This window comes from Candoia aspera, chromosome 1 (assembly GCF_035149785.1).
Source record: "Candoia aspera isolate rCanAsp1 chromosome 1, rCanAsp1.hap2, whole genome shotgun sequence".
Taxonomy (NCBI): domain Eukaryota; kingdom Metazoa; phylum Chordata; class Lepidosauria; order Squamata; family Boidae; genus Candoia; species Candoia aspera.
Window position 1 is genome coordinate 140,514,856 of NC_086153.1, and position 27,896 is coordinate 140,542,751.

Sequence of the window (27,896 nt, forward strand, 5' to 3'; positions counted from 1 at the left end):
TACATCCTCTTCCTCTGCAGAATTTCACCCATCCATCTCAGATAGCTCACTGGCTCACACTGAATTTAGAAATTATATCCTAGTGCTTGAATCTGATGATTGAACTGTTAAACTTAGAATGGCAGAACTAAAACCTGGTGTTCTGAAACAAGACAACTGGTCCTGGATGAAGCTTTAACTGGATAAATCTTAATACATCACAGATCATTCAGTTTCACATTAACTGATGTGGTGAATCTTGCCAGGGTGGTTTGCATGGCTCATGTCTATGTATCAGCGACAGTGTTGTGTCTGGTACAGTTAATAGCAAGATTTAAAAATGATTATGTATGTGAGAGAACAACCTATGAGTCAGTTTCAAAATGCTAGCAATGGATATGCTGTACAGACAGCAAGAACCAATTCTGTATTTTTTGTTCTAGTGATTTTATTGTAATTTCTTTGATTGTGGTGAGCTGTCCAGAGCCCTTGAGAGTTGGGCAGCATTCAAATTTAATAAATAATTATATGAACACTTAAGATCTAAACCCCATCAAATTAGTTTCCAACAGGTATGCACATGATGAGCAAAACAGACTTAAATTTTTCTTACCTTGGAACGGATGGGACATTTTTCTGACAGAAAAATTCATGCAGAATCCCCTTCATACAAACCTTGATAAGCTTAAACTCATTATCCTGGATGAAGAGGAAATCATGCTTGGGCTTCTTTCTAAAGCAAAGCTCTGATCTGTATTTAAAATCCTAAAAGCCACTAAATAAAATTACTTTTTTTCTATAGATTTCCACATTACCATGTAAGAGCCAACTGAATCTATGCAATGACAGTTTCAAGTACAGTGCTGTAATTCATACTTGTTTTTGTTTTTTTAAAAAAAATCAACTTGCTAGCATTAATATCTTACTCAAATAGTTTATTTAAAAAAAATATATTTCTTCCAATTCAGTTCATCCCACAAATAACAATTTATAATATAAAATATGTATGCCATTAGTGAATTGAAACAAGGTTTATTGTATATGAGTTTAAACAGTAAGTTTTGTATGTAAAATATGCATTTCTTAAAATATTTTGTTGTACACTCACTGTTCAGAGCAAGCACACAAAACAGTATTCTTTCACTGTGTCATGAAGCTGTAAAAATCAAACAAAATAAAGGTGTATTTAAATGTGCAAGCTATGATATGCACTTTTAGACCAATTCATAGGTGTATGATTTTCAATCACAGTATATTAGCGGAAACAGGCATGTTATAGTCCAAATCAACTGGAATCTCTTGTGCGTGATCTATTGAAGTGAACTCCTAACAAGTGGGGCTTGAATGAGATCTCAGTGTGTGATAAGCTCAGACATAACTGCATGCGACTGTGCATGAGCCCTGCCAAAAGCAAATGGGAAATATGTAGGAATCCTGCTCGGTGAACTCTACTCCAATTCCAATTTTCATGATGGTAATATCAAATAATTACTGGTCCTCTCCTTCTAAATACCCAATTCCTGTTACCGAAACAAAAACATAATGAAATGTATCAGTCCCTTCGTTCAAATAATAGATTCTACATTCCATTAGTCTACTATCATACAACACGTGTGCATATATATGCATACATTAAAAAAAATTCCCAAAGTGGAGCCTCCAGAATTTCTTCTTTACTCTCATTGTGTTTAACATTATAGCATCCTGTAGTTGTATATAAAACATGCATTTGTGGGATAAATTATGAACATGGCATGAACAAGTTTACAAATTATATTCTGTACAAAAAAAAAAAATGATTAAGTGCCTCCATGGCCTTTTCCTTCCATAAGTTCTCAAACACGCACAACTGAAATTATTTTCCTTTTCCTAAAGCTATGTGCTTAGAGAATAGGACTGAAAGGTTTAAAATACATCTACAGTATTTTTCAGTTATTGTACAATTCCTTAGACATTGTGCGATGAAAATGTAAAAATAGTTATAGGTATTTTTCCAGAAATAAAACACACAGCTAGGATAGTATGCAAAAAAAAAAAAAAAGGCAAAATGAAAGTTCATAGCACTTAGTAAGGAGAATACAAAGTCAGTGACTAATACTGAGGATTGAACAAAGAACTGATTTCAAAATACCTATGCATGAAAGTTATATATATTAGTTCTAATACTACTAGTTCATTGTTTCTGGAAGCAATCTTTAGCTGATCCCTCCCTCCCCTTTCAAACCTATTAGATACACATTCAGATAGACTGACATTGATATAAACTATTACATGTAAACATAGTGCACTATATTATTCTGCAACAAAGCAAAACTGCATTTTAAGAGCTGGTAAACCTCTGCATTCTTTTATCTCTTAAATATCAAGAATGAGCATAAACAAACAAAATTAATTTAAGGCATTCACAACTGATAAAACAAGACTTGGGACTGCTTGTTAGGTAGTAACTGAGTACATACCTGGGACTTTTCATTAGATTTAACTGCTGAGTGCAGACATGCTGAATAAACAAGTATGAATGATATAAATGTCAACATTATGGCTTCATACAAATGCATAGTTGCAACTGTATTAATGGAATATGAATAATAGGTATAAAAATAAAATGGAAAAAAATTAATCCTTTTGCAGCATTACAATACAATGTATTTATTTAAACACCAAAATACATACAACACACAGTATAATGGTCACTTTTTAAGATGCAGTCTTCATCAATGTGATATGAATCTCCCACTCTGCTTTCTTTTGGCAAAGTTGCTGGTAGCGTTTCTCTGCAAAAAACTGAACAAGGATAAATTCTTCATGACTCCCCATCCTTTCGATCCCTGTTGTGAGTCTTTGTGGAACAGAGCTTCAAGAGAACCATTTTTCCCCCCCAATGATTAAATAGATTTTCATTTCGAGAGGTTTGCAAGTCAGTCGTCCCTGCTCCGGAGACATTTTGATGTTTTGGTCACAGACCAGGAGTGTTGTTCACCAGAAGCAGCTTGTGATGGGGATGTGTTAGAGAAAGGAATAAGCCAGGACTTCTAGGTTTTTCATGGCAAGAGAAAGATTTACATCTCTCTCTTACAAGAGAAGCTGGCAAAGGGGAAAGGTGAGGGTGGGGAGAGGTGAAAAACAGACAGCAGACATCACTGTAGCTCAGGCACAATAGAGCAACAAGAGAGAGCAGACAATGCAACCAAGCCTCTGATCTTTCTTAAGCATGGTTGGAAGAAAATGAGACTTGCTGGCAGCTGCTCCTGTTTGGCCAGTTGGAACACATTTACCTTGGCAGGCAAGGCTGTTGGCCAAAGCATGCTTGACGTATTCCTCCTGGGCGTTCTTGAGGTTTTCTTTCTTACCACTCCAGGCCTTGAGGGCAGAAGCTTGCAGGGTACGACCATAAGAGAAGGTGAAGGCCCATGGTTTGTGCAGAGGGCACTTCTTGATGGCATTCAAATTGATGGAAGCCTCTTCCTCGTTTTGACTTCCAGACAGGAAGGTGATGCCAGGCATTGCTGGAGGCACGGTGCGGCGCAGGGCAATAACAGTGGCAAAAGTAATTTCTTCAGGGGCCTATTTGGTGGTACAGGAGAACTTTCATAATACAGGTAGTCATCGAGTTATGACTGCAATTGGGACTGGGATTGCCATTGCTAAGTGATGTGGTTGTAAAGCGTGACATCATATGACCGCATCGCTTAGTGAGAACAATCCATGCAGTCCTGATTGTCCCTGGTTGTGGTAACCCAAGACACGTGGGTCATTAAGCAGGAAGCAGAGCATTAGGGTTAGGTAAAGGAATTATCTATGCTTCTGCAATAATAATTTATATGCAACAATAAAAAAAAAAGGTCAAAGCATGAAATGCACACAAAATGCTTTTCATGCCATTAAACATACTCAAAACTGATTTGTTATTAAATGACAATATTTTGGTTTTGGATTATAGATCCGTAATGGAGCGTGGACCATTACAGGTAACAGCGTTATGATAATGTAAATTTAATACATTTAAAAATTGTATTACTTAGTAATACAATAGTAAAAATTGCTTACTATTTTACATAACTATTGAGCTAATTATTATACAAATATATTTCAAAAATATTGTCATTTAGGCTTTAGAGCCAAATTCCAACAGTTAGTTCTCACTTGACATGCATCTGTACTTCAATCTTAATTCCCTATTACTTACTGTTGATATGTTAATAAAATAATTATAGTACAGAAAAAACATAATTCAGTGAAGAATAATTCGAAGGACAGGCTCAGTACTAAAAAATAAAACAAAGCTCTGATGAAGTAGTAGAACCCAAAACATACAATGTGCTGATAAATTTTTAACAAGTGAAAATGGGCCGATATTTCCTGTCAGGGTCAGATCTACAGGCATAATTATTTGTGCCTTCATAAGACAGGTGAAATGCCGCTGGCGATTTATTCTTTACTATTACGCTGAAGTGAAAGCCTGAGGAAGAAGTGGTGGCTTATCCACGGGAATAAACAAGCCAAAGAAAATTGTAAACCAGTTGGGCTGTAGGGCAGCTGCTGCATGCTCTTAGAGAAGACACAGCTGTTTTCAGTTGTTGCAGGCAGCTGCCATATTTGCACTCCCCTGCTCCAAAGGCCTTTCAGATATTGCACATGGACTGTGCAGCCCTATTTACCTGGACACCGCAGGGTCCAATTAAGCAACCTAGTTTTTGCTAAGAAAACCGGTTCTTGTGCCAACCTTAGAAAAACTTCCCCAGCTTAATTGTTAACATAGCATTCCATTGCTATGGATACATCTTAACATACGTCGTCTTGCCTACCTCACAAAACTCTCTTCTCTGACACAACAGTAAAAGAAGGTGTCAAGCACAAAATCCTGGATCCTGTTTTAGTACAAATGCATATCTAGAATATATGTACTCCATATATACTCCACATAATTTCTTGAGATTTAAGCAGAAAGAGTCCCAGGTAAGGAGTGTGATTGTGCCGCAGGGGGTGGGGGAGGCTCAGTGCAGGCCATGCACGAGTTGGGGGGGGGTGCTCCATGCAGCCGCAAGCTCAAAACGGCCAGGGAATACATGCAGGCACATTCATGCACGCACGGACTCCTACCCTCTTTCCATGGCCTCCCTGCGATCACACGCACCTCACGCCCCCTTTCTTCAGCCTACCTGAGCTCACATACACACATGCACACACCCCCTTTCCTTAGCCTTCCTGAGCTTGTACACAAACACGCATATACCCCGCTCCCTCTTTCCATGGCCTCCCTGCGATCGCATGCACTCCACACCCTCATTCCCTGGCCTGAGCTGTGCCACACCAAGCGCACCCTCCCGACTCCCACCTGGCCTATGCCAGCCCTCCCAGGGCCTCCCCCACCCCCCTGCAGCACCCCGTGCTCCTTTCATGCTCCCCGTGAATCTTGGGAGTGTCTTAGACTGCCTGGATTGGCATCACTAAGCAACACGGTCATGTGACATTGAGCTTTTCAACTACATCGCTTAGCAATGGCAATCCTGGTGCCAATTGCAGTCGTAACTCAAGGACTTCCTGTACGGTTTCAGTCATTTCCGTGGGATGAATATCACCTTGAAGAGTCAACTGCATTCACAGAAGGCAGTTAGCTGCAAAAAGAAAAGACCTCAGTCAGTTTAAACACAGGAGATTCAAATTCATAGTCTGTGGTCTCTAAGGAAATACCAAGCCATAAGTAGCGGGCAGTGAGGAAACGCTGGATCTTTCAGCCAGCCTGGTTCACACTAGCAAAGCAAAAGGTTCCTCTATCTTCTTTGTATGTGTATTTATCTTAAGCAGCAGTTCATATCTTTCTTATGAGATACACAATATCTTCTGTACACTCTCATTTCAAATGGACTTTCATAACCTACTCTGTTGTTGGAGGGAATAGAATAACAAAGCTGTTCCAGGATCAGGATTACACTGTAATATCTGAACATGGTGCATACGGGGCAAAATTTATAACTCTTAATAATGGATATTCTTGGTCACAAAGGTGCCCAAGTGCACCACAGAAAGTCGGAACAAATGAAACTCTCTAGGTTATAAAAGAAAGTTTAGTTTTGGGGTGATGGGTAGGTGCTGGAATAAAATTTAGTTTACATCTGAATGAAATGGAACCTTACACTCCCCTCAGAGGTGATCTGGAAATTAGGTAATCCAGCCTAATTTTAAATAATCTGTTGGGGGTGGGGGAAGACAAGAAGTTTCCATCATTCCTATTCTAATATGATTATCTAGTGAAATACATTTGCGAAGCAAGTTATACCACAGTTTATTACAAAAGAGGCACACCAATGCATGGAAAATCAAGCTATATACGCAATGTGCAGGTAACCAGCTAAAATTTGGATCACACTTCAAAACAAATTTGTTGTTACCCACATATGAGCTTGTAGCAACATCTGACAGAACAAAGAATAGATGTGAATGTTCAAAAATGGATTTGCAGAAAGGCAGCCATACATGAAAAGTCTATTATAAGAAGCACATGTAAATATAAGGGATTTTGACATTACAATTTCAAGGCAATAAAAAATCATGCATGGATTAAATTATTATTATATTTTAAGCCAGCACATATACCTCTACTGGGAAAAATCGAAAAAGCATGCTTTAAAAAAAAGCAATCCATTCTCCTATAGATATTCATCCATTTACCTCTTTAGAATAAACACATTGTTATCATCATCGCTATCATCAAGATCGTCCTCAGCATCAATATTAAAATCAATATCAAAATCAATATCATCAAATGACCAATCCCAGTCTCTACATGCCATATCAATCAATCTGGAAAACGAGGTTTTATTATGAGCCAAGTTAAAAACAATTCTGAATATCGTAACTACTGAAACATTGTTTTTCTTCTGCATGCATTACTACTTGTGACAGTGAATAAAATCTGAGAATCATATGCACAAGTCTTTTATGTGTTCCTAAAATTGACTCCTGGATGTCAAAATGTGTCTCATAAAGTATGCAAACATATGCATGGATGCTTCCCACTAGAAATGACCCAGAGGTTTCATTTATTGTCAGTGGCTACACACTGGAATGCTGAAGAACTGGCACTGACAAATCTTACAGTCACCTCACCCTATTTCTGAAAGCATTTTGGCAGTTCTTCAGAAATTTTCCAAGGAGCAAGAAATGAGAAAAAAAAAAGCAGTTTCCTTGGAACATTCCAATACCTTCCTAGTCATAAAACTTTAGACAGATACTAAAACTTAGACAAAAGTTTGATAGAAAAATATAATTTAACAACATGTGCATTTATCTCCAATGCATCACATTCTAAGTTATGAAACAAAGGCAAGTAAGTTTATGTATTTCATACTGAATTACCTTACTCTGCAAATGTAGACTTACTGCAATTGGATATGTCAAAACACAAAACAAAATCAAGAAGCAGAAACAAATTGATGACTTTTGTGTGATGAAAGCAACTATGTGGGATTCATGTTAGGCTTGCGTATCTTCTCACTTCAGATGCTGTGCTAAATGGATTAGCTCTAGATAAGTGAATATGAAGTTCAGTTGCTCCTGTCTGCCCTTTAAATTTTCTCTGATCATCTAGAATAACTCACAGTGCTTCTTCCTGCAGCACAGCTCACTTGGGTATAAGTTATCTCTGTCCCTTGTCTCCACTGTGGCATCACCGGGTGGCATCTCAGTTTACATCCGAGAGAAGCAGAACAAAATGAACATATACTTCTGCCTGTTCTAGAGCTGAGTAAGACCAAAGAACCTCTCGTGAGGTTTTGATGGAGAGTTCAGCAAAGGGGAATTCAGATGCATCTTGGTAAATCAGAATAACTTATTCAAGGTTCAAGGGCATCCGTGATGATCTGACTGTGTAAATCTATCAGTGAAGTCTCCAACAGATGTCTTATTCTCTTCAAAACTAAAGCCTGTCCTTCCTATCTTTTGTAAGGAAGCACGTGGTTTTGTTTTTGCTTCTTCAGATGTGATTAGTTAACCACAACCATTTGATTATTAATCAGAAGATTTTAAAATTTTGCTAAACCATTAGAACTGTACTGTCAAAACGTGTCAGCTGCCTTTTGTAAGTTTTACTACTGTAATTATATTTGGCAGTCAAAATGAAAGAACATCTCCATTACACCAATATAAAAATAACTTTTTATCCAAAGTTTGAGTTACATTCCTGTTCATCATATTAACCTATGAAGGAACAAGTTAAACATTTAAAGCCTACTTCCTTAATAAGAAACGTGTGTCCACCCAAATCCTTGATATTTCACTTGCAGTTGAGATCATTTACAAACAAGTATGCATATCATGTATCAATTGTGTAACACTACATACACAGTATTCTATATTTATGCATACATACACTTGCACACAGATTGGGGGGACAGTTTGCTACTGCAAATGGGAAAGCCCACCAGTTACCATGAGAGCGAGGTATGGGATAAGTTAGGTGTACCCTATAAGGGTGGACAACGGGATGCACTGTGGACAGCGCGTCCTCTGATGCAAAGTGTTAGGTGCAACTATTTAAGCTGCTGTCAGATTAAAAAAAAACTGAATGCGACTGAAGAGGAAAACTCTGAAACACAAGCAATAATATCAATTTAACTGTCTTAATATTAGTTTTAAATTACACAGAAAACACATTTATTGCTAGGATTGTGCAATCTGCTTCAATTTAACACAGAAATTAAGAACAAGTGTGTACATGAACTGGGTCCTACTCTCAGTAATACAGTACTCAACTCTAAAATAAGTATTGTTTAATTAGCAGAATATAGCTGCAAGCATCAGTCCTCAGGAACCATTGTGACTTGCCCCCAACGTTCCCATAACTTTACGTGACTATGTTAAATCTACACATAAAACAAACTTGTTCTGAAAATTATAAGCAATGTAAATTTCTCCACAATTCTAGCAGCATTGTATTTAAATATGAACATTCCAGTTCCTTTCTACAGTTTGTAAATCTGTCTATTCTCCCCAAAATTTGATTTAATTGGGGATAATTGGCATTATCCATCCAGCTTCTATCACATGCCTGGTTTTACCTCACTTCTTTACTATTTCCTCACTTCAGATTTTCAGTTCTTTCAGCAGATTGTTATATGATGCACATTTTTCTTTCTGGAATTTTCCAGGGTGCACACAGCATCTCAACATGCAACTTCCTTCTCTGGATTAAACTAGAACACTTAGTGCATTTTTTTTTAAATGGTCTTTTCCTGACATAGAAAGGAATTATCTATGCTTCTGCAATAATAATTTATATGCAACAATAAAAAAAAAGGGCAAAGCATGAAATGCACACAAAATGCTTTTCACGCCATTAAACATACTCAAAACTGATTTGTTATTAAATGACAATATTTTGGTTTTGGATTATAGATCCGTAATGGAGCGTGGACCATTACAGGTAACAGCATTATGATAATGTAAATTTAATACATTTGAAAATTGTATTACTTAGTAATACAATAGTAAAAATTGCTTACTATTTTACATAACTATTGAGCTAATTATTATACAAATATATTTCAAAAATATTGTCATTTAGGCTTTAGAGCCAAATTCCAACAGTTAGTTCTCACTTGACATGCATCTGTACTTCAATCATAATTCCCTATTACTTACTGTTGATATGTTAATAAAATAATTATAGTACAGAAAAAACATAATTCAGTGAAGAATAATTCGAAGGACAGGCTCAGTACTAAAAAATAAAACAAAGCTCTGATGAAGTAGTAGAACCCAAAACATACGATGTGCTGATAAATTTTTAACAAGTGAAAATGGGCCGATATTTCCTGTCAGGGTCAGATCTACAGGCATAATTATTTGTGCCTTCATAAGACAGGTGAAATGCCGCTGGCGATTTATTCTTTACTATTACGCTGAAGTGAAAGCCTGAGGAAGAAGTGGTGGCTTATCCACGGGAATAAACAAGCCAAAGAAAATTGTAAACCAGTTGGGCTGTAGGGCAGCTGCTGCATGCTCTTAGAGAAGACACAGCTGTTTTCAGTTGTTGCAGGCAGCTGCTATATTTGCACTCCCCTGCTCCAAAGGCCTTTCAGATATTGCACATGGACTGTGCAGCCCTATTTACCTGGACACCGCAGGGTCCAATTAAGCAACCTAGTTTTTGCTAAGAAAACCGGTTCTTGTGCCAACCTTAGAAAAACTTCCCCAGCTTAATTGTTAACATAGCATTCCATTGCTATGGATACATCTTAACATACGTCGTCTTGCCTACCTCACAAAACTCTCTTCTCTGACACAACAGTAAAAGAAGGTGTCAAGCACAAAATCCTGGATCCTGTTTTAGTACAAATGCATATCTAGAATATATGTACTCCACATAATTCCTTGAGATTTAAGCTTTACCTTCTAAATCAATTAATCTTACTGTAAAGGAGAGTTGTATAAACCAGTAACTTTTTGTGGCCTCAGAGACTGGATAGGAAAAGCAAAGGATCCGTGGTTCCTGAGATCCCAATCTAAAGTATGTAGGATTAAGCCATAAGAGACTAACTACGTACCCTGAAATAGTGGCAGTAGAAGAATACTTTCACAGGTGGATACATCTCATCAAAGAAATACTTAGCATGACTACCTCAAGTGCCCAGGGCAGTGTTGTAAAAACTTATCACTGTACAATAGTTACCGCAATTTTCTACATGCAACTTTTTACCTTGGAGGGAAGCCTTCTTTTTTATTTGGTGGAAGCTGTTTGCTTGGCCGCCTGAGAGACTGGCTTGGCTGGGCCTTCATGGAAGTTCTTGGTGAAGATCGTGCAAAAGGATCCGGTGCTGGAGGCTTTTTGGGAATTTTTTTCCCTAGGCGGCTCACCCATTTTTGCTGATCCTCTGTGGAACTGGCTAACAGTAGTAGATTCTTTGCAGTTGAAATATCATAATTCACTGAAATGTATTAAAAACAAATACTTTAGAACAGAGTCACATTAGTACAATCCACTGTATTTGAAAAGCAACCAGATCTTATTTTGAAAAAAATGTATGTATTTTGATAACCAACTCATTAAATTACGTATTAAACAGCATTTTTGTCCAATCAAAACTAGCCAAGTTGAAAGAGACAGTAGTTTAAGCTGATGTGCAACTTTCCAGCTGAAATTAGCAGGCAGAATTTTAGCAAGATTTTTCGTAGCATTAGCCTTTGGAACAATTCAGCCAAGCATAATCAAGACAAGCCCTCTAAATTTTATTACACTCTCTAATGCCACCAGTGTGTGCATTCTGTCTAAAATTTCTTACTTCACGGCTGAATGATATAGCCTAATTAGGGGACTTCCTTGGCTCTTTGCATCTCTGGTGTAGAATTCTGCAGAATTTGAAAACCTGCACGTTCTTCTGTTTCACTTTTGGTTACCCTTAAGAAATCTTAATCTAGCTACGGACTCTGAAATTTTTCCATGGACCAACTTGCAATCACTACATTTTATTTATCTTAAAGTTACCTTTGCAAGGTGCTATTATTTCTTCTTTTTTATCCATGTGATCTTTATGGCATTTGATATGGCAACGGCGACATTCAAGAGCGGGAGGAGGTTTGAACATGTTCCACAAAGGCTTCATGCAAGCTTCACAGTTGGTTGGAAAATGATAAAGGGTGGGTATAAATTCATGTCCCTTGTGGCAAATATAATTTGACTTTTCCCCTGACGACTCTACAGGAAATTCTTGTTCTTTTTTACTTTCTCCTTCATTATCATATAGGATCTGGAATTGGAGAAAAAAAAGTCAGTAATACTTGACAGAGAAAACCTATTTCTAATGTAAAAGGGCAATTATGAAAAGGTTTCTAATGCCTCTTAAAGATTCCTCCTCCCGACATTAAGTCTTAGCAAGATTGTTTATCCTATTATTAACATGGGAAAATGGTGAACTTCACCACATAAATTGATGGCATGTATATAATTATTATTAAGCGATGATAGAATAACTTATTTTTACTGAAGAAGAAAGAAAGTTCTCAATAAGAGATGTGACACCTCACAAAAACACCTGGAAAAATTCAGAGAGAAAGGGTTTTCTCCACTTTTGTCTCTGCATGACTTTTGGGGGGGAAAATCTCTTATGAAACAACGACCTCTCCATGTGTTTATTTCATGTTGGTCCAATAAACATGGCATCTTTGTCTATGTTATATTTGGTTAAACGTTTCTGAACAGGTATACCTGGAAAATCCTGGGAATATCTTTAGAATCTGCTCTGTATACATCAGTTTGAGTGACAGGTCGAACATGGAAGAGTTTGCTGTAGTAGCAGAAATGCAGATATGTAACAAAAATGTAAGTTAACCAAGAAATAATCAAACATGAAGTCTTAATCTAGCAACATTTCTGGAAGTTTTCCCATTTACTTCAGTAGATCTCATCTTGGACTTTAAATAAGAATTTCAATTGTGCTCTTTATGCAAACTTTGATTTTTAAAGCTTTCTGAAGGTAGGGTTCCTTCCACTTACAATACATCTGTCTGTCAGTAGAATGGATTCTCTCCCAATCCCAAAAACAGCAAGGAAAACTCCTATTGCATAAGTGCAAATCTGATCATATGACTGCTGAAGCCTATTCACATTCTGAAATCAGTAACTATTTTAAAATGGCAAAGAAATATTAGGACTCATACTATTTAGACTTGTTTTAAGAGCAGCAAATATTATACACTTGGCATATAAAAATCATAATGCCAAGACTACTGCAAGTCTTAGATAATGGCCTAAGAAGAGTTTAAGAAGGGCAATTATACAGTGTTATGTTCTGCATTGTTTGTTTTATCAATTTAACCTTTAAATACAGTAACATTATCTTAATATTTATAGAAAGCAGAACTTTTTTTAAATAAAGACCACACTTTGTTTATATTTAAGTATTCTCATAAGTGTGTAATATGTACCATGATAACATGCTTAAATTTCATGGATGGAAAGATCTCTACTGCTAAAACTATATTTATTATTTACTGTGAATATATGGTAAAAGTTTTCTTATAAATTATTGTCTATGAAACCACTGAGGATAGCAGCTAAATTTTTCAGAAAAGAAATACAGAACTTTCCAATCTTTTATCAAGTTGATAATTTTGCTTCAACAAATTACTGTTTTTATTTCTAGGAAGTCAAGAGTTATAGATTAGTATATGACACTTGTTGACTATAACCAATTTCCTGTATATTTTAGGTCTTTTCAAATAATACATCCATTCTGGACTAATGCTCAAAGTTTGATTAATGGGATGACTGACCATTTAAAATCATAAAACCCTAGAAACAATGTTGTGTTTTAATGACACAAATTTCAAATTTGCTGAAGCTGCTCTGTTTTTCTCAGTAGGATGGAAGAACAGAGTATTTACAAATTCATCAAAAGCAATCTAATTTATATTAACTGACCAAAAAGATAGACAAATTTACTGAAAAATGGAGCTGTTACACTGTTCCAGAATCACAAAAATATTGACCATATTCAAAAATGAAGCAAAACACGTATCAAAATACTTACTCTATGTCCAGTACCATATATGGGTTGGATTGTTCCTTATCTTGTTCATTATGATAGAATAATATCTTCTTGCTGCTGACAACTAAATACTGTGAAACAATAAAAATGTAAGGATAAGCTGTGTTGCAGAATTGATTTTATTCATACTACCAAATTTTGTATGATAATTTTTTTTACAGAATAAAGGTATATAAAATGTTATTTTAATAAGGCAGTTTAAGGACCAGGTTATCTTCCTGCTGGATAGTCAAAACATGTGAGTATAGCTTCTCCTCCTACAGAACATACTTCATCTTAACCTGCAGCTTCAAACAAAACATCTTTGTCTCTAGTTATTTATTAAACATATTTCTATGCCACTGCATTACAAACAACTGTCAGCAGCTTCCACAGAAAAAAAATAACAGTATGAAACATACCCAGTACAAAAGGTAAAAATACAACAAGGGATGAGCACTGCCCCCTAGAGTTGGACACGACTGGACTTAACATCAAGGGAAACCATTACCTTTACCTTTATGACATAAAAAGGAAAGAAAAAGATGGGAGGAAGATAAGCAATTTGGTACTAGCAGACGTTTTGGGCAACAATTGGCATATTACCTTACCACTGATCTCCTAGCTGGGACAAACTAAAACTGAAGTCCAAAACATCTGGATGGGAGGCTGTTATGCACCCTTTTCTGCTGTACACCTTTTGAAAAATTTCTAAGCAACTACCCCTACCCCCCATGAAAAATCTACCCAAGGAAAAGAAAGCCAATGAACAAAGATAAAAAGCAACTCTCTGTGACTGTGCATGCTTATCTCATTGAGCTTCCTATGCTATTAGCAAAACAGTCTTCTGACTGTAATACATAGCCAGGCCCATCATTTCCAAACAGCAGCACAAGAGGAAAAACAATGAATTGCTTCTCTTGTTTCTGAATAGCACCTAGTGGTATTAGTTGCTGCATATCATATCTAAGTAATGTCTTAACAATCATATTATTTACCTTTTTTACCCAGCCAAATTTCTTTGTGTTGTTTCTAGCAGGCAATGATAGCCATCCCTCGAGTCGTGACTCTGAAAAGTGTTAAAAATTTTAAAAAAGTATTATATGGGTATCCCACTGTTTTTATGTTATGTCACATTAAGAAAAATGGCATTTTATTAAACATTTTATTAACCTATAATCCTACAAACAATGACTAAAACAGCTGAAATTTACAAGCAAAACAAGCAAAGTTCTTCTTACAGAGTTATGTCACATCACCTAATTATGTCACATTCTCATTAGTAAATATATTATGTCCCAGAGCAGAAATACGCAAAGCATTATTATTGCTGCCCTCCACTCAATTTTCCAAAAACATTAACAGAGTGCAGATTTTGTGTTGGAAGATACCCTGAAAAGGTACTCAGTGCACCATCTGGCTGGCCTTCAGCTCGGGTGTTAGAATTGGACCACCTGATTATTAGTTCAATACAGAAAATTAAAAAGCTTTCTTCTTTGGAACTGTAAAATTAGGTTTCAGGATTATGAGAAGCACCATATTTAAAATACAGAAGGTAGTGTGTTTCCTTCCAAAACCATTAACACCAATTTTTGTATTAGAATTATTATATAGGATGAAGTGCATTAAAGTCAAATATGGATGTTCATCTTCATTTAAGGAACTGTTGCTTTTGCAGATCCTTCTCAAAGTGCAGCACTAGAAATAAAGTTGGAATTTAAAATTTATTGAACGTTATCTGGAGAGATTTTAATAGGGTCAAGGATGAGGGGTTGGAGCACAAAAACTAAACTGAAGAAGATTTGGGTAAACCTGTACTTAGATGCAATTCATTTCCTAATTGAATGATCCAGTACGCGATTAAAAATTTATACCTTATACCTATTTTCTTCAAACCCTAAAAGCCCCTTAAACTGGATATGCAAGCCATATTTTTTTCATCGGTCTTCCATGTGGTTTAATATATTTCTTCATTGGCTTGTTGTTGTTGTTTATTCGTTTAGCTGCTTCCGACTCTTCGTGACTTCATGGACCAGCCCACGCCAGAGCTTCCTGTCGGTCGTCAACACCCCCAGTTCCCCCAGGGACAGGTCCGTCACCTCTAGAATATCATCCATCCACCTTGCCCTTGGTCGGCCCCTCTTCCTTTTGCCCTCCACTCTCCCTAGCATCAGCATCTTCTCCAGGGTGTCCTGTCTTCTCATTATGTGGCCAAAGTATTTCAGTTTTGCCTTTAATATCATTCCCTCAAGTGAGCAGTCTGGCTTTATTTCCTGGAGGATGGACCGATTTGATCTTCTTGCAGTGCAAGGCACTCTCAGAATTTTCCTCCAACACCACAGTTCCAAAGCATCGATCTTCCTTCTCTCAGCCTTCCTTATGGTCCAGCTCTCGCAGCCATATGTTACTACAGGGAACACCATTGCTTGAACTATGCGGACCTTTGTTGTCAGTGTGATGTCTCTGCTCTTAACTATTTTATCGAGATTTGTCATTGCTCTTCTCCCAAGGGTTAAGCGTCTTCTGATTTCCTGACTGCAGTCAGCATCTGCAGTAATCTTCACACCTAGAAATACAAAGTCTTTCACTGCTTCTACATTTTCTCCCTCTATTTGCCAGTTATCAATCAAGCTGGTTGCCATAATCTTGGTTTTTTTGAGGTTTAGCTGCAAGCCAGCTTTTGCACTTTCTTCTTTCACATTCATCATAAGGTTCCTCAGTTCCTCTTCGCTTTCAGCCATCAAAGTGGTATCATCGGCATATCTGAGATTGTTAATGTTTCCTCCAGCGATTTTAACTACAGCCTTGGATTCCTCAAGCCCAGCATGTTGCATGATGTGTTCTGCGTACAAGTTGAATAGGTAGGGTGAGAGTATACAGCCCTGCCGTACTCCTTTCCCAATCTTAAACCAGTCTGTTGTTCCGTGGTCTGTTCTTACTGTTGCTACTTGGTCGTTATACAGATTCTTTCAGGAGGCAGACAAGATGACTTGGTATCCCCATACCACTAAGAACTTGCCACAATTTGTTATGGTCCACACAGTCAAAGGCTTTAGAATAGTCAATAAAACAGAAATAGATGTTTTTCTGAAACTCCCTGGCTGTTTCCATCATCCAGCAGATATTGGCAATTTGGTCCCGAGTTCCTCTGCCTTTTCTAAACCCAGCTTGTACATCTGGCAATTCTCGCTCCATGAATTGCTGAAGTCTACCTTGCAGGATCTTGAGCATTACCTTACTGGCATGTGAAATGAGTGCCAGTGTTCGATAGTTTGAACATTCTTTAGTGTTTCCCTTTTTTGGTATGTGGATATAAGTTGATTTTTTCCAGTCTGATGGCTATTCTTATGTTTTCCAAATTTGCTGGCATATAGCATGCATTACCTTGACAGCATCATCTCGCAAGATTTTGAACAGTTCAGCTGGGATGCCGTCGTCTCCTGCTGCCTTGTTATTAGAAATGCTTCTTAAGGCCCATTCAACCTCACTCTTCAGGATGTCTGGCTCTAGCTCACTGACCACACCATCAAAGCTATCCCCGATATTGTTATCCTTCCTATACAGGTCTTCCGTATATTCTTGCCACCTTTTCTTGATCTCTTCTTCTTCTGTTAGGTCCTTGCCATCTTTGTTTTTGATCATACCCATTTTGGCCTGGAATTTACCTCCGATGTTTCTAATTTTCTGGAAGAGGTCTCTTGTCCTTCCTATTCTATTGTCTTCTTCCACTTCCACGCATTGCTTGTTTAATAATAATTCCTTATCTCTTCTGGCTAACCTCTGGAATTTTGCATTTAATTGAGCATATCTCCCCCTATCACTGTTGCCTTTTGCTTTCCTTCTTTCTTGGGCTACTTCTAGTGTCTCAGCAGACAGCCATTTTGCCTTCTTGGTTTTCTCTTTCTTTGGGATATATTTTGTTGCCACCTCCTGAACAATGTTGCGAACTTCTGTCCATAGTTCTTCTGGGACCCTATCTACTAAGTCCAGTCCCTGAAATCTATTCTTCACCTCCACTGCATATTCCTTAGGAATATTAGTGAGCTCATATCTAGCTGATCTGTGGGTCTTCCCTAATCTCTTGAGTCTGATCCTAAATTGTGCAAGAAGTAGTTCGTGATCTGAACTACAGTCAGCTCCAGGTCTTGTTTTTACCGACTGTATAGATGTCCGCCACCTTTGGCTGCAAACAATGTAGTCAATCTGATTTCGGTGTTGTCCATCTGGTGAAGTCCATGTATAAAGCCGTCTCTTAGGTTGTTGGAAGAGAGTGTTTGTTATGCAGAGTGAATTGTCTTGGCAAAATTCTATCAGCCTATGTCCTGCTTCGTTTTGTTCTCCCAGGCCATGCTTACCTGTAATTCCAGGTGTCATTTGACTGCCCCCTTAGCATTCCAGTCTCCTGTGATGAAAATAACATCTCTTTTAGGCGTGTTGTCCAGTAGGTGCTGCAGATCCTCATAGAACTGCTCTACTTCAGCTTCTTCAGCATTTGTGGTTGGGGTGTATATTTGGATCACTGTGATGTTAGATGGCTTGCCCTGAATTCGAATTGAGATCATTCTATCATTTTTTGGATTGTATTCAAGCACTGCTTTAGCCACTTTACTATTAATTATGAAGGCTACTCCATTTCTTCTGTGGTCCTCTTGTCTGCAGTAGTAGATCTGGTGGTCATTTGATGTGAAGTGGCCCATTCCAGTCCATTTCAGTTCACTGACGCCCAAAATGTCTATCTTTAATCTTGACATCTCACCAAGAACCACATCCAATTTGCCCTGGCTCATAGATCTTACATTCCAGGTTCCAATGGTGTGTTGATCCTTAGAACACCGGATTTGCCGTTCACCACCAGCACCGTTGGCCGCTAGCCGTCCTTTCGGCTTTGAGCTAGCTGCGTCATCACGTCTGGGGCTAGTTGAACTCATCCTCTGTTCCTCCCCAGTAGCATTTTGACCATCTTCCGACCTGGGGGTCTCATCTTCCGATGGTATACCGACATATCTCTGGTTGTACTGATCCATTGAGTTTTCACGGCAAGAATACTGGGGTGGGTTGCCATTACCTTCCCCAGGGATCGCATTTAGTCTGACCTCTCTGTCATGACCTTCCCGTCTTGTGTGGCCCTTCACGGTTTAGCTCATGGCATCACTGAGGTGCTCAAGCTCCAGCACCACGGCAAGTTAACGATCCTTTGCTGAAGCTTCATTGGCTTAGCAACAGAATATTATTTTGTTTTGCAATCATATATTCACATTTATGATTTTATTACCCTTCACCATTATATTCCAAAATACCTTGCAAATAAAATATGGAACTCCACCTAGGTGCCTTTGCAAGCGCACCCACTGAGCAATTAATCTAGTACTGAAGCTCTGCTGATTATCTAGTACTCATCTGTACTGACAGCAGCCAATAACTGCAACAGCTTCAAACGTTTTAGAGCTATCTAAAGATTTTATTTCCTACATTTTCTTCTCACACCACAAAAGCAAATGAGCACTCTAACGCAGTTGCTTTGCAATCTATAAACGTTTGATTGTTCATTACAGAATTTTCAGATCTTTCATATCCTGGAAAATAATGCCATGACTGGCAGTCTAGCATAAATACATGTATTAATTTTCTCTCTAATTAATGAAGTGCTCTTCCTTCTAATTTATGAAAGGGGAATTAGGAAGGGCTCTTCTCTATCTTACCATAGAAACAAAAGGACGTGGTAAGAGGATATACTCCAGTCTATGGAAAGTTGCCACAAAAATGTTTGTGTGTGAATGCACACTTAGGAGAGTAAATTTACCACAACGACATGCTTAAATATACAGGGACTCATCTCTGAGGAGAGATACAGTGATTCTAGTTAGGGATTTTCTGTGGTTGTTCAATATCTGAACAGCCCTTGCCACAGAACATAATCTGAAAAGACTTCCATCACAACAACTCTTAGGGTAAGTTTAAACTTACTGATCATTTGGCTTTTAAATGACTACATTTAAAGGGTTTTCATGATAATCAAAGTCTCAACTTAGACTCTCGGTGTTCAGAGGGAGTGAAATACTGAAGAAAGTGTGACAGTTTGGAAAACACAAAGCTACAAGTATATGTGCTCATTTAATCTGCACTTCTAATTGAAATTTCCTCTCACTAAATGATCAGGTCCTGCTGTTTCAGTGGGTCAGTTAAAGCTTGCAGTTCCAACTCTTTTTTCAGCAAGTCATGCGCATGGAGGATTTGCAGATAAAGGGAAAACATGCATATTTCATGCACCTACATCAATGCCACATCCACAGTATTTAAGATTAAAATTAGCTGCCTCTCCTTTCTCATGCGGGTTATTTCTCCTTGGTACCTACTGCCTTCAGTGTTAGTAATGAAAAATAGGATAATTCCTTCAAGCAACAGTGTTTCATCACTACACGTTTTCTGGAATGTCACCTGGATTGTCAGGTTCTGAAGGGACTTGTACAGGAGACAATGGTTCTTCCTCAGAGTCAGAATCAGAATTGAGAAACACACAAGAGCTGGAAGGCTTAGTGGCAATACTGACAGAGGTAGAAGAGCGTTGGTAGGTAAAAGACATAGACTCCGAAGTGTGGGACTGAGTGATACGAACTGAGCACCCAACAGAAAGAGGGGGGAAGTGCAGAGAGGATTAATGAAAAATAGCTTTTTAAAAAAAATCATAACTGCTTATTTTGCAATAGAATAATACAACAGGTCTGGATTTGTATAAGAACTATAATCTATTTCTGACATATTCAAACACAGCTTGCTGCTAAAGGGTTAAAATGCTAGAGACAGAAGGATGAAGAGATGACATTTCCAATTGTAACTTCCCAAAGTAGAAAGTCATCAATTGAAACATGTCTGTTTCTCTCCCAAAAAGGGAAGGACAAATCTTACCAGGGAAACCATCATCCGTTTCTACTTCACTAGGGCCACATATGCTGCTGTTGTCCAAGCCAATATGTATTGATTGGAGCTGGGAGCGAAGCTGTTCTATATCACTATCTTTGCTGTCCAGAGCCATTTGTAGTTCGATTCGTATCTGGCTCTCCTCTGCTATTTGCTGTGAAAGGAGATTGATGAAGCACAATCAAAATTAATCTTTAATGCATTATAAAATCTTGCTTACAGAGGTTGTTTTAATAGCAATCTCTTAACTCAAACCACTAAAAGCTAAGTACCATTGGAACTGAAGAAAATAAAGACAATTAAATACTGTAGCTTCTGTTTTAGTACAGTTGGGTGGTATAGTGAAAGTAGGAGCCTGGGAAGAGGAAAGATGCTTCCTCAGATGTTTTAACACTAAAATTCTCATCACCCCCTGCCTTGTGGCCACTGGTGTCCTGCCACTGTAGGGATACTAGATTGGGGGAAATTCTCTAATGATTTTCAAGAATACAAGATAAATAAGCTAAAGAATCGCAATGTCAACTAAGTTTGCAAATATCTGAAACTTTCGTGTAAATACAGTCTCTTTTTCAACAACTAGGCAGTAATGTCTTACTATCATGTAAGATACTTACAGCTTGCATTTCATTGATCTCTTTCTGATATTTAATCATCATCTGAGTTAATTTCTCCCGTTCAGTTTTCAACTCCATATGCAGTTTCCTGTTCTCCTTTTCTTTTCTTCTGACATCTGTGTCAGCTCCTCGTTGGATTGGATTCTTACGATTCATAACTTCCGCTAACTTATTCACAGCCTGGGGGAAAGGAGTGTAAGAGAAGAGTAAGTTGCTATAAACATGCAGTTTCTCTGTCTGATTAAAACCGAATAGATTTCTTTCTCCCCTTCCTTATGTGTAATATTGCAGCGATGGCTGCAGTCACTTTCTCATCAGTCCTCATTTATGTTACCTGTGTTTTCATTGTCCTTTCATAAGCCAGCTGTTTCTCAAACTGAATCTTAAGCAACTCCGTGCCATTTTCCTCTTCATTCAGATGGGCAAGCCCTGTCAATAAATAACGAAATAACTAGTACTTGTGAAGTTAAACTTGACATGAAATCAATCACTTTTATTTTTAAAATAATACTCACTTTCTTGAATTTCTTTAAGTTTGTTATTCAGCTCTTCCTTTTCATTTGCCAGGTTTGCCACATCACTAGTTAAGGTTCTGTTTGCTTCCTCCAACTAAGATACAGAAATCACAAGAAGCGTTTGTCAGTTGTAGAACAGAAATAAGCCAACCAAGTGTTCTATGTAGGAGTTGAGATTGCCAACTGAGGAGAGGGGGAGTAAAGAAACTCATGATAGCTGTGTGGGAAGCAGACAAAAATAGAAGCTTAGGAACAGGATTGCAAGGGAAATGTACCAATGTGACTGAAATATTAGAGAATCAGAAGTAGGTTTCAAAGGTAAAACTAAGTGACAGGGCTGAAAAAAATTAGCACAGGTCGAGTTTAGAAAGGGAAGTCGCTTGCATCAGAAATTGTCAGCACATGTATGCTAGAAAAAATATAAAACTAAAATCCTTCTAAACTACTTAAAACACACTGTACTATCAAAACATTATTATATACTCTGATGATAATGTAATACAAGCACTGAAATCATTAAAAGGTCCTCCTGCAAACTCTTAGACAAAAAAACTAAATTAATGGTATGTAGCATTTCTGATGCCAGAACACGTGTAGCCAAATTCAGTGCCAAAGCACCAGCACCAGCAACTGCAATGCAACATCATACTTGGCGTATTCATTGGATAGTGACTGAATAGGCTTAGTCCTTGGAGGTTTTAAGCACTGTTATTAACTGCATTTTCTCATGCAGTTGTTAAAAAAAAACACCGTGCAGGAATGTTTCATGTTCAAGGGACAAAACTGTGCAGATTGACAAGCTACGATTCAAGTCTGATGTGAATCACTTACGGATCCTATCGTGGCATCTTTTTCAGCAAGCTCCTGTTTGTGCCTTGCCATCATTTCTTTGATCTCCAGTTCTTTCATGATCTTCTCTTTTTCCAAATCGGAATACTGTTCCTCGGCAATGGAGCGAGCCAGCTGTTCAGAGTCCGCCTTGGTCAGTGTGATCTCCAGCTGCGCTGCCAAGGAATCCCTGCAAGGCAAAAGTAAATGAGTGCCATGGCTGAAGAAGCTATACAGGAGTTCTGTTACTGGCGACTACTCTTCAAGCCACCATCTTCTCACCTCTCTTCCTGTAACTCTTGTATCTTCTGCTGTATTTCTTTACAAAGTTTGGTCTTTTCTTCACATTCTTCTTTAAGTTCCCGAACTTGTGTTTTATACAGCGTCTGAAATGTTTTACAAGAGAGAAACAATACACATATTATAGCACTGATGCAACCAGATTACTGGAAAAGAGCTGTGTTAGAAAAACTGCCCTGCTTTGATTTAAGATAAGGTATCTTCATATCAGGATTAAAATATATTTGAAACAAGGTTTTGTCAATGTCACCCACAATGACCAGCTAGTTATCAGTTGTCAACATTATAAAGAGTCAAAGCCATGAAATACTCTACCCAACTAAATTAATAAATATATATTAGGAATATGAGAGCCAGTATAACGTAGTAATTAAAAGTGCCGGACGAGGAGTGGGAAGAGCCGTGTTCTTGTCCTCCCCCCTTAGCCCTTCAACTGAAGAGGCCTTCATCCTTCAGTGTATTGATTTGGGCCAATAGTAAGGTGTTAATAGGATTGTTACATCTTTTATGTAACCATACTTTAACCAGTCGTAACACTTAGCTGACTTTGTCTGATTTTCAAAAGTTAATCAGGGTTGGACCTGACTAGTACCTGGAGAGGCTGAAAAAAGGGCAATGTTGTACTATTGCCAAAGAAACAAACTGGGTATGAAGTGAATCTTGTGACTTGAGGGAGGCTGTGTGATCACTCTGTGATCCATTTGGACACCTCAGTAAGCCCAGGCTATTAATGGTGCTTTATGCACTTATATAAAACAGTACAAACTATACTACTAGGTCAAATTTTTAGAAAGGTTTAATGCACAATGATAAATAAATCAGCTGCCACGAAAAAAAGAAAACCCAGAATATTTACAAGTGCATGTAAACCCAGAAGATACATAAGGCCTAACACTTAACGTAATACTGAATATGTTAATATTCTACATACTGAAAAATATTGTTCTGCTTCAAGTTGGTCTTGAATTTCTTTCATCTGCCCATCTGCATCTTGACGCTCTCTGACAGAGAATAAGATAAATGCAATTTTAAATTATTATTATTTCTATGACAAACATTGCTGGAATGTATTCTTAGCTTCCTCCTATATTTTTATCTAGTCTAGGTCAGCAATGTCAAAGTAAAGACTGACTTTCAGAAGCAGTTTACTAGAGAAATGGTTAATTTGTCTATATTTGGGAGAGAAAACATACTGCTCATGGGCTTAACCCATTCCAATTGCAGGCCCAGGAGTGGCAGACACAGGGGAAACGGGGACATGCTGGGAGGAGATATTTCTTCTGTCCTGACTGGAATGATTTTCAGGGTCTGAACTGCCAAGGCCAGGTAAAACAAGCTAGTCTTTTCAAAAACTTCTCAAGTCACAGTTCATTAAAGGAGGAATCAGAATTTGAAGGAAAGCAACGAGACTGTCTGATGCCTGTGGAGTGGAAGAAACTGTCAATCATATCCTTTGGGGTTCCTTGCTATATGATACTGCCTAAGATCTGCTGTTGCAGGACTGTCTGACCCGAGTGCTCAGACTCCTTCTTTAAGAGCCAGAGTAAGTTAAAAACCTGCTTTAAAGCTCTTGTAGATACTTCTGTGCATTCTGGAGTTTCTGATTTATTTGGACTGACTGAATGTACAGTTTCCTTTAGCAGAAAGGGTGGATGGGGCCTATTATGTTGTTGCTTCATCATTATCCTCAAGAAGAAGAACAGAAGCCAGTGCTGGAAAGAACGTTTTCCCTCTCACCCAGGACTGACTATTTGGTCCCAGTCTGATCCTTGTTCTTTTCTTGTATCCTCTCTTGCTACTTTGGCTGAATAACAGCTCTTCAGTCTCCACTTTGCCTCCTGCCTAATTCTTACTGGGCTGAAAGACAGACGGAAACATAACAAATCCCATCTGCCTACCAAGCACGGTAACTTCTCAGCTTTTCCTGGGCAGGATTCAGGTGGAAAGACGTTCTGTCTGCTGCAGCATGAAGAAAAGTGCCCTTTATGGGATGGGGTAGAAAACACTGTTTACCTGCTTCATTGCACCTGGATGGATGTTTCCATCATTTGTTTCTGTAAACCACCCAGAGTCCCTCATTTGAGGGGGAGATGGGTGGTAATAAAATTCGACAAATGAATAGACAGACAGAGACATTCTTTCCCCTGCTCTTACATCGGGAAACAAATGACCTCAAGGGGTGGGACTTTGTCCAACAAAAGGCCTTTCCTGTCTGAAAGCTCCACCTCTGACTTCATCTGGCCTGTAGGGCTGGTGGGGGAACAAAAACCAGTTTGGTCTAGCAGTGAAGGCAACGGGCTAGAAACCAGGAGGCTGTCAGTTCTAGTCCCGCCTTAGGCCTGAAGGCCAGCTGGGTGACCCTCCCTCTCAGCCCAACCCACCTCACAGGGTTGTTGTTGTGGGGAACAGAGGAGGAGGAAGGAGTAGTAGATATGTTTGCCGCCTTGAGTTATTTACGAAAATAATAAAGGTGGGATAAAAACATCTGCTCCTAGTTTGTTTATATTCCCTAACCAGATATATATAGTCACAACACTGCACGTGTGGCTGAGGCTTTAAAGTGTAGTTTTTCCTCAGCAATTTATGCTACAGGTATGTACAAGCTGGGCCCCCGAGAAGGCAAAACCAAAATATCTGAATGTTAATAATGCACTTTCTGGTATTTCTTGAGTGATGGCTCTGAACTAAAAGAAAAGTCAAGAATTCCCTAGTATAATTCAACACTGCTGTAGAACTGATTGTCCCCTATGTGGCAACGTACCATAATTTAGCATTGCACAACTCAGTTGTGAGTCACAACCAACTGTAATAGAATATAATATTTATTGCTGAAGGGACTTACTTGCGGAGTTCATTATTTTGCTTTTCCAGGCTTAGTTTAATTTCAACAAGATGGTTATTCTCTTGTTTGAGCTGCTTCTCTGTCATCTTCAATGCATTCATATGCTGGGCTTGCATTTTGAAATCGTTTTGGATGAGGCAGCGCTTCTGTGTTTCTTGTTCAATTTTCAGTGTCAGGTTTTCCACCTAGAAAACAGATTGATACCTTGGAGACACACTTCTATGGCCGTACAGATGGAAAACAACACATTCCACGCTCACTTAATGTTTTTTGTTTAACAACGGGATCTTTCTCCTTGAATCCCAGCTGCTTTGAAATAGAATTTAATGGTCCTATATAAAGAGTAGCTTTAGTCAGGGAACTCTTCCTAGTTTATTGGTTTTTGTTCCAGCTACAGAGTAGGACAAACAGTATCTAAACAGAAACTGTAAACAAAAACTTTAGCCAGGTGACTTTAAAGTATCTCATTACGACACTAATATCATATTCCTAATTAAAAGCCAATCCCGTTCTCCTGTCAAACTTACAATCATATAAATGTGGCCTTTCAGAACTAAAGCCTTACAGCCCAATTTTATATACATTTACTCAGAACTAATTGCCAGTGTACAATGGGATTTATTTCAAGTCAGTGGGCGTATGACTGCAATTTTAAGTCATTTTTATTCTTATAAATTGGACTGACACAGATACATGTTTTGAAGCTAGTATAATTAGTTTTAAACTCTCTTCCTTGAATTGGAGAATTTCAAAACAAGTAAATGAAAATGGGTATTCAGTAAAGGCATTAATATTCAGTAAAGCTTTCGAGTGTCATGCGCTGCCTACCGCTGAGTAAAACACAGACGCTGATTCAGAGAAGAGCAGGTTCAGGTTTATTCAAACGTAGAGTTGCGCGAAAAAAGCTGAGAGTGAAGGGAGCGCGCCGGTGCGGGGTTTAAATACCCCGCGCCGGTCAGCGCCCCCTCACCTTGGGTTGCGTCATCCCCCCTTTGTCCTGCATGCTTTCGTGCCGGTAGGTGAAGGGCTGCGGGGCCCCAGCTGGTGCCCCGGGATTGCCCATAATCGGTTTCCTCCTTCAGCCGGTGATTGCTGTCAGCTGGGCGATCTCCGTTGCGCTTTTGCTAACAGCTTGGGTGTGCCTCGTGATCCGCCTTGTCTTTGTCTTTCCTTCTTCCTCTTTTGTGTCCTGATGGCTGAATCATCCGGCCGGGGTCTGTGTCTGTTGTTGTGCGTGCTATGATTATCTTAAGTCCCTTCCTCTGCTTCCTCGTTATTGTCATGTGTGCCGTTGTGCTGATGTCTTCAGCTCAACGGCACTCATGACATCGAGCAATATATGGAATGAGGGTGGCAATTTTTTTAATGTATAGTCAAATATTTTGATTGAGATCCATGAAGTACAAGTACCTTTTATTTTTCATATAAAAATTCACATTTAAATAACTTATAGGAGAGGGAGAATAAGACACATTTTGAAATCCAGATTATTCCATGCAGAAGTACAATATATATTTGGCTTATGCCCCAGAATACATATTTTTGATTTTTAAACTTTCCCAGTGCTGCAATCTCCGACCTCATGCACAGGTATCATGATAATCAAAAGGAGCACCAAGGAGCATGACATGTTACTCATATTTGACAAAGAAGCGTAGTATGTGCTCAAAATTACATATATGATTCTTTGGATACAACTACTTCATTGGGTTCTCTGATTTTAGTCCACATTTGGTTTTGATAAAAAGTTAAGTAAATATAAACTATGAAAGTGGAACAAAAACTTAGACTTATTTTACCATAAATGTAACAAAACAGGGAAAAAGCTGTAAGTCGATGTGGCAGGAGGCAAACATTAAAACTGATTTTTTAAAGTTTGTACTTACATCTTCACTTAGTTTATCTTTCTGCTTAAGCAGCTCATTTATTTTCTGCTGGGATTGTTTCAGATCACAGTCCAACATAGAACACCGCTTTTCAACCTCCAGTAAACTGTTTTCTACTTTTTGCTTTGAAGCTCTCTCTTCAGAAAGCTTCTTTTCCATTTCTGTGGAAGGAAAAAAACAGCTATTTTACCATATGCAAACTCAGGATTCTTTGTTTAAAATATATACATGCTTTTATAAAATTTGGGACCTAAGCTAATGCATTCAGGCACACCACAAAAGACCAAACACCTTTGAGACGAAAATGATAGAAACCTAGAAAGGCTCTGCATATTAATAGTCCATTGAATCTGACAAAACGTCCTGTGAAATGTTTCTCCATTTGGTCAGTAAGCTTGAAATGAACAATAAGTATTTACACAGGTCTCCACACCTTCCAATTCATTGTAGGCTTTCCTTCTTTTCCTCTAAGAACATTTTGTTCAATGTTTCAT

At 38.3% G+C, this 27,896-nt stretch overlaps 1 protein-coding gene across 1 annotated transcript in view; it reads right to left on the reverse strand.

Annotated features, from left to right (window-relative positions):
- Window positions 1–995: 995 nt before the first annotated feature.
- Window positions 996–27,896, reverse strand: part of ROCK2 (Rho associated coiled-coil containing protein kinase 2) — a 98,891-nt gene continuing 71,990 nt past the window's right edge. Inside the window, exons 19-34 of the mRNA XM_063314582.1 lie at window positions 27,403–27,563; window positions 25,517–25,701; window positions 23,606–23,675; window positions 22,657–22,760; window positions 22,378–22,564; window positions 21,547–21,640; window positions 21,366–21,460; window positions 21,032–21,211; window positions 20,406–20,571; window positions 14,501–14,571; window positions 13,506–13,594; window positions 12,182–12,260; window positions 11,462–11,723; window positions 10,676–10,904; window positions 6,649–6,780; window positions 996–5,594 (exon numbers count right to left, since the gene is read on the reverse strand). Of these exons, the coding sequence (XP_063170652.1) occupies window positions 5,591–5,594; window positions 6,649–6,780; window positions 10,676–10,904; window positions 11,462–11,723; window positions 12,182–12,260; window positions 13,506–13,594; window positions 14,501–14,571; window positions 20,406–20,571; window positions 21,032–21,211; window positions 21,366–21,460; window positions 21,547–21,640; window positions 22,378–22,564; window positions 22,657–22,760; window positions 23,606–23,675; window positions 25,517–25,701; window positions 27,403–27,563 (2,108 nt within the window). The 3' untranslated portion in view covers window positions 996–5,590. The remainder of the gene's footprint in view (window positions 5,595–6,648; window positions 6,781–10,675; window positions 10,905–11,461; window positions 11,724–12,181; window positions 12,261–13,505; window positions 13,595–14,500; window positions 14,572–20,405; window positions 20,572–21,031; window positions 21,212–21,365; window positions 21,461–21,546; window positions 21,641–22,377; window positions 22,565–22,656; window positions 22,761–23,605; window positions 23,676–25,516; window positions 25,702–27,402; window positions 27,564–27,896) is intronic.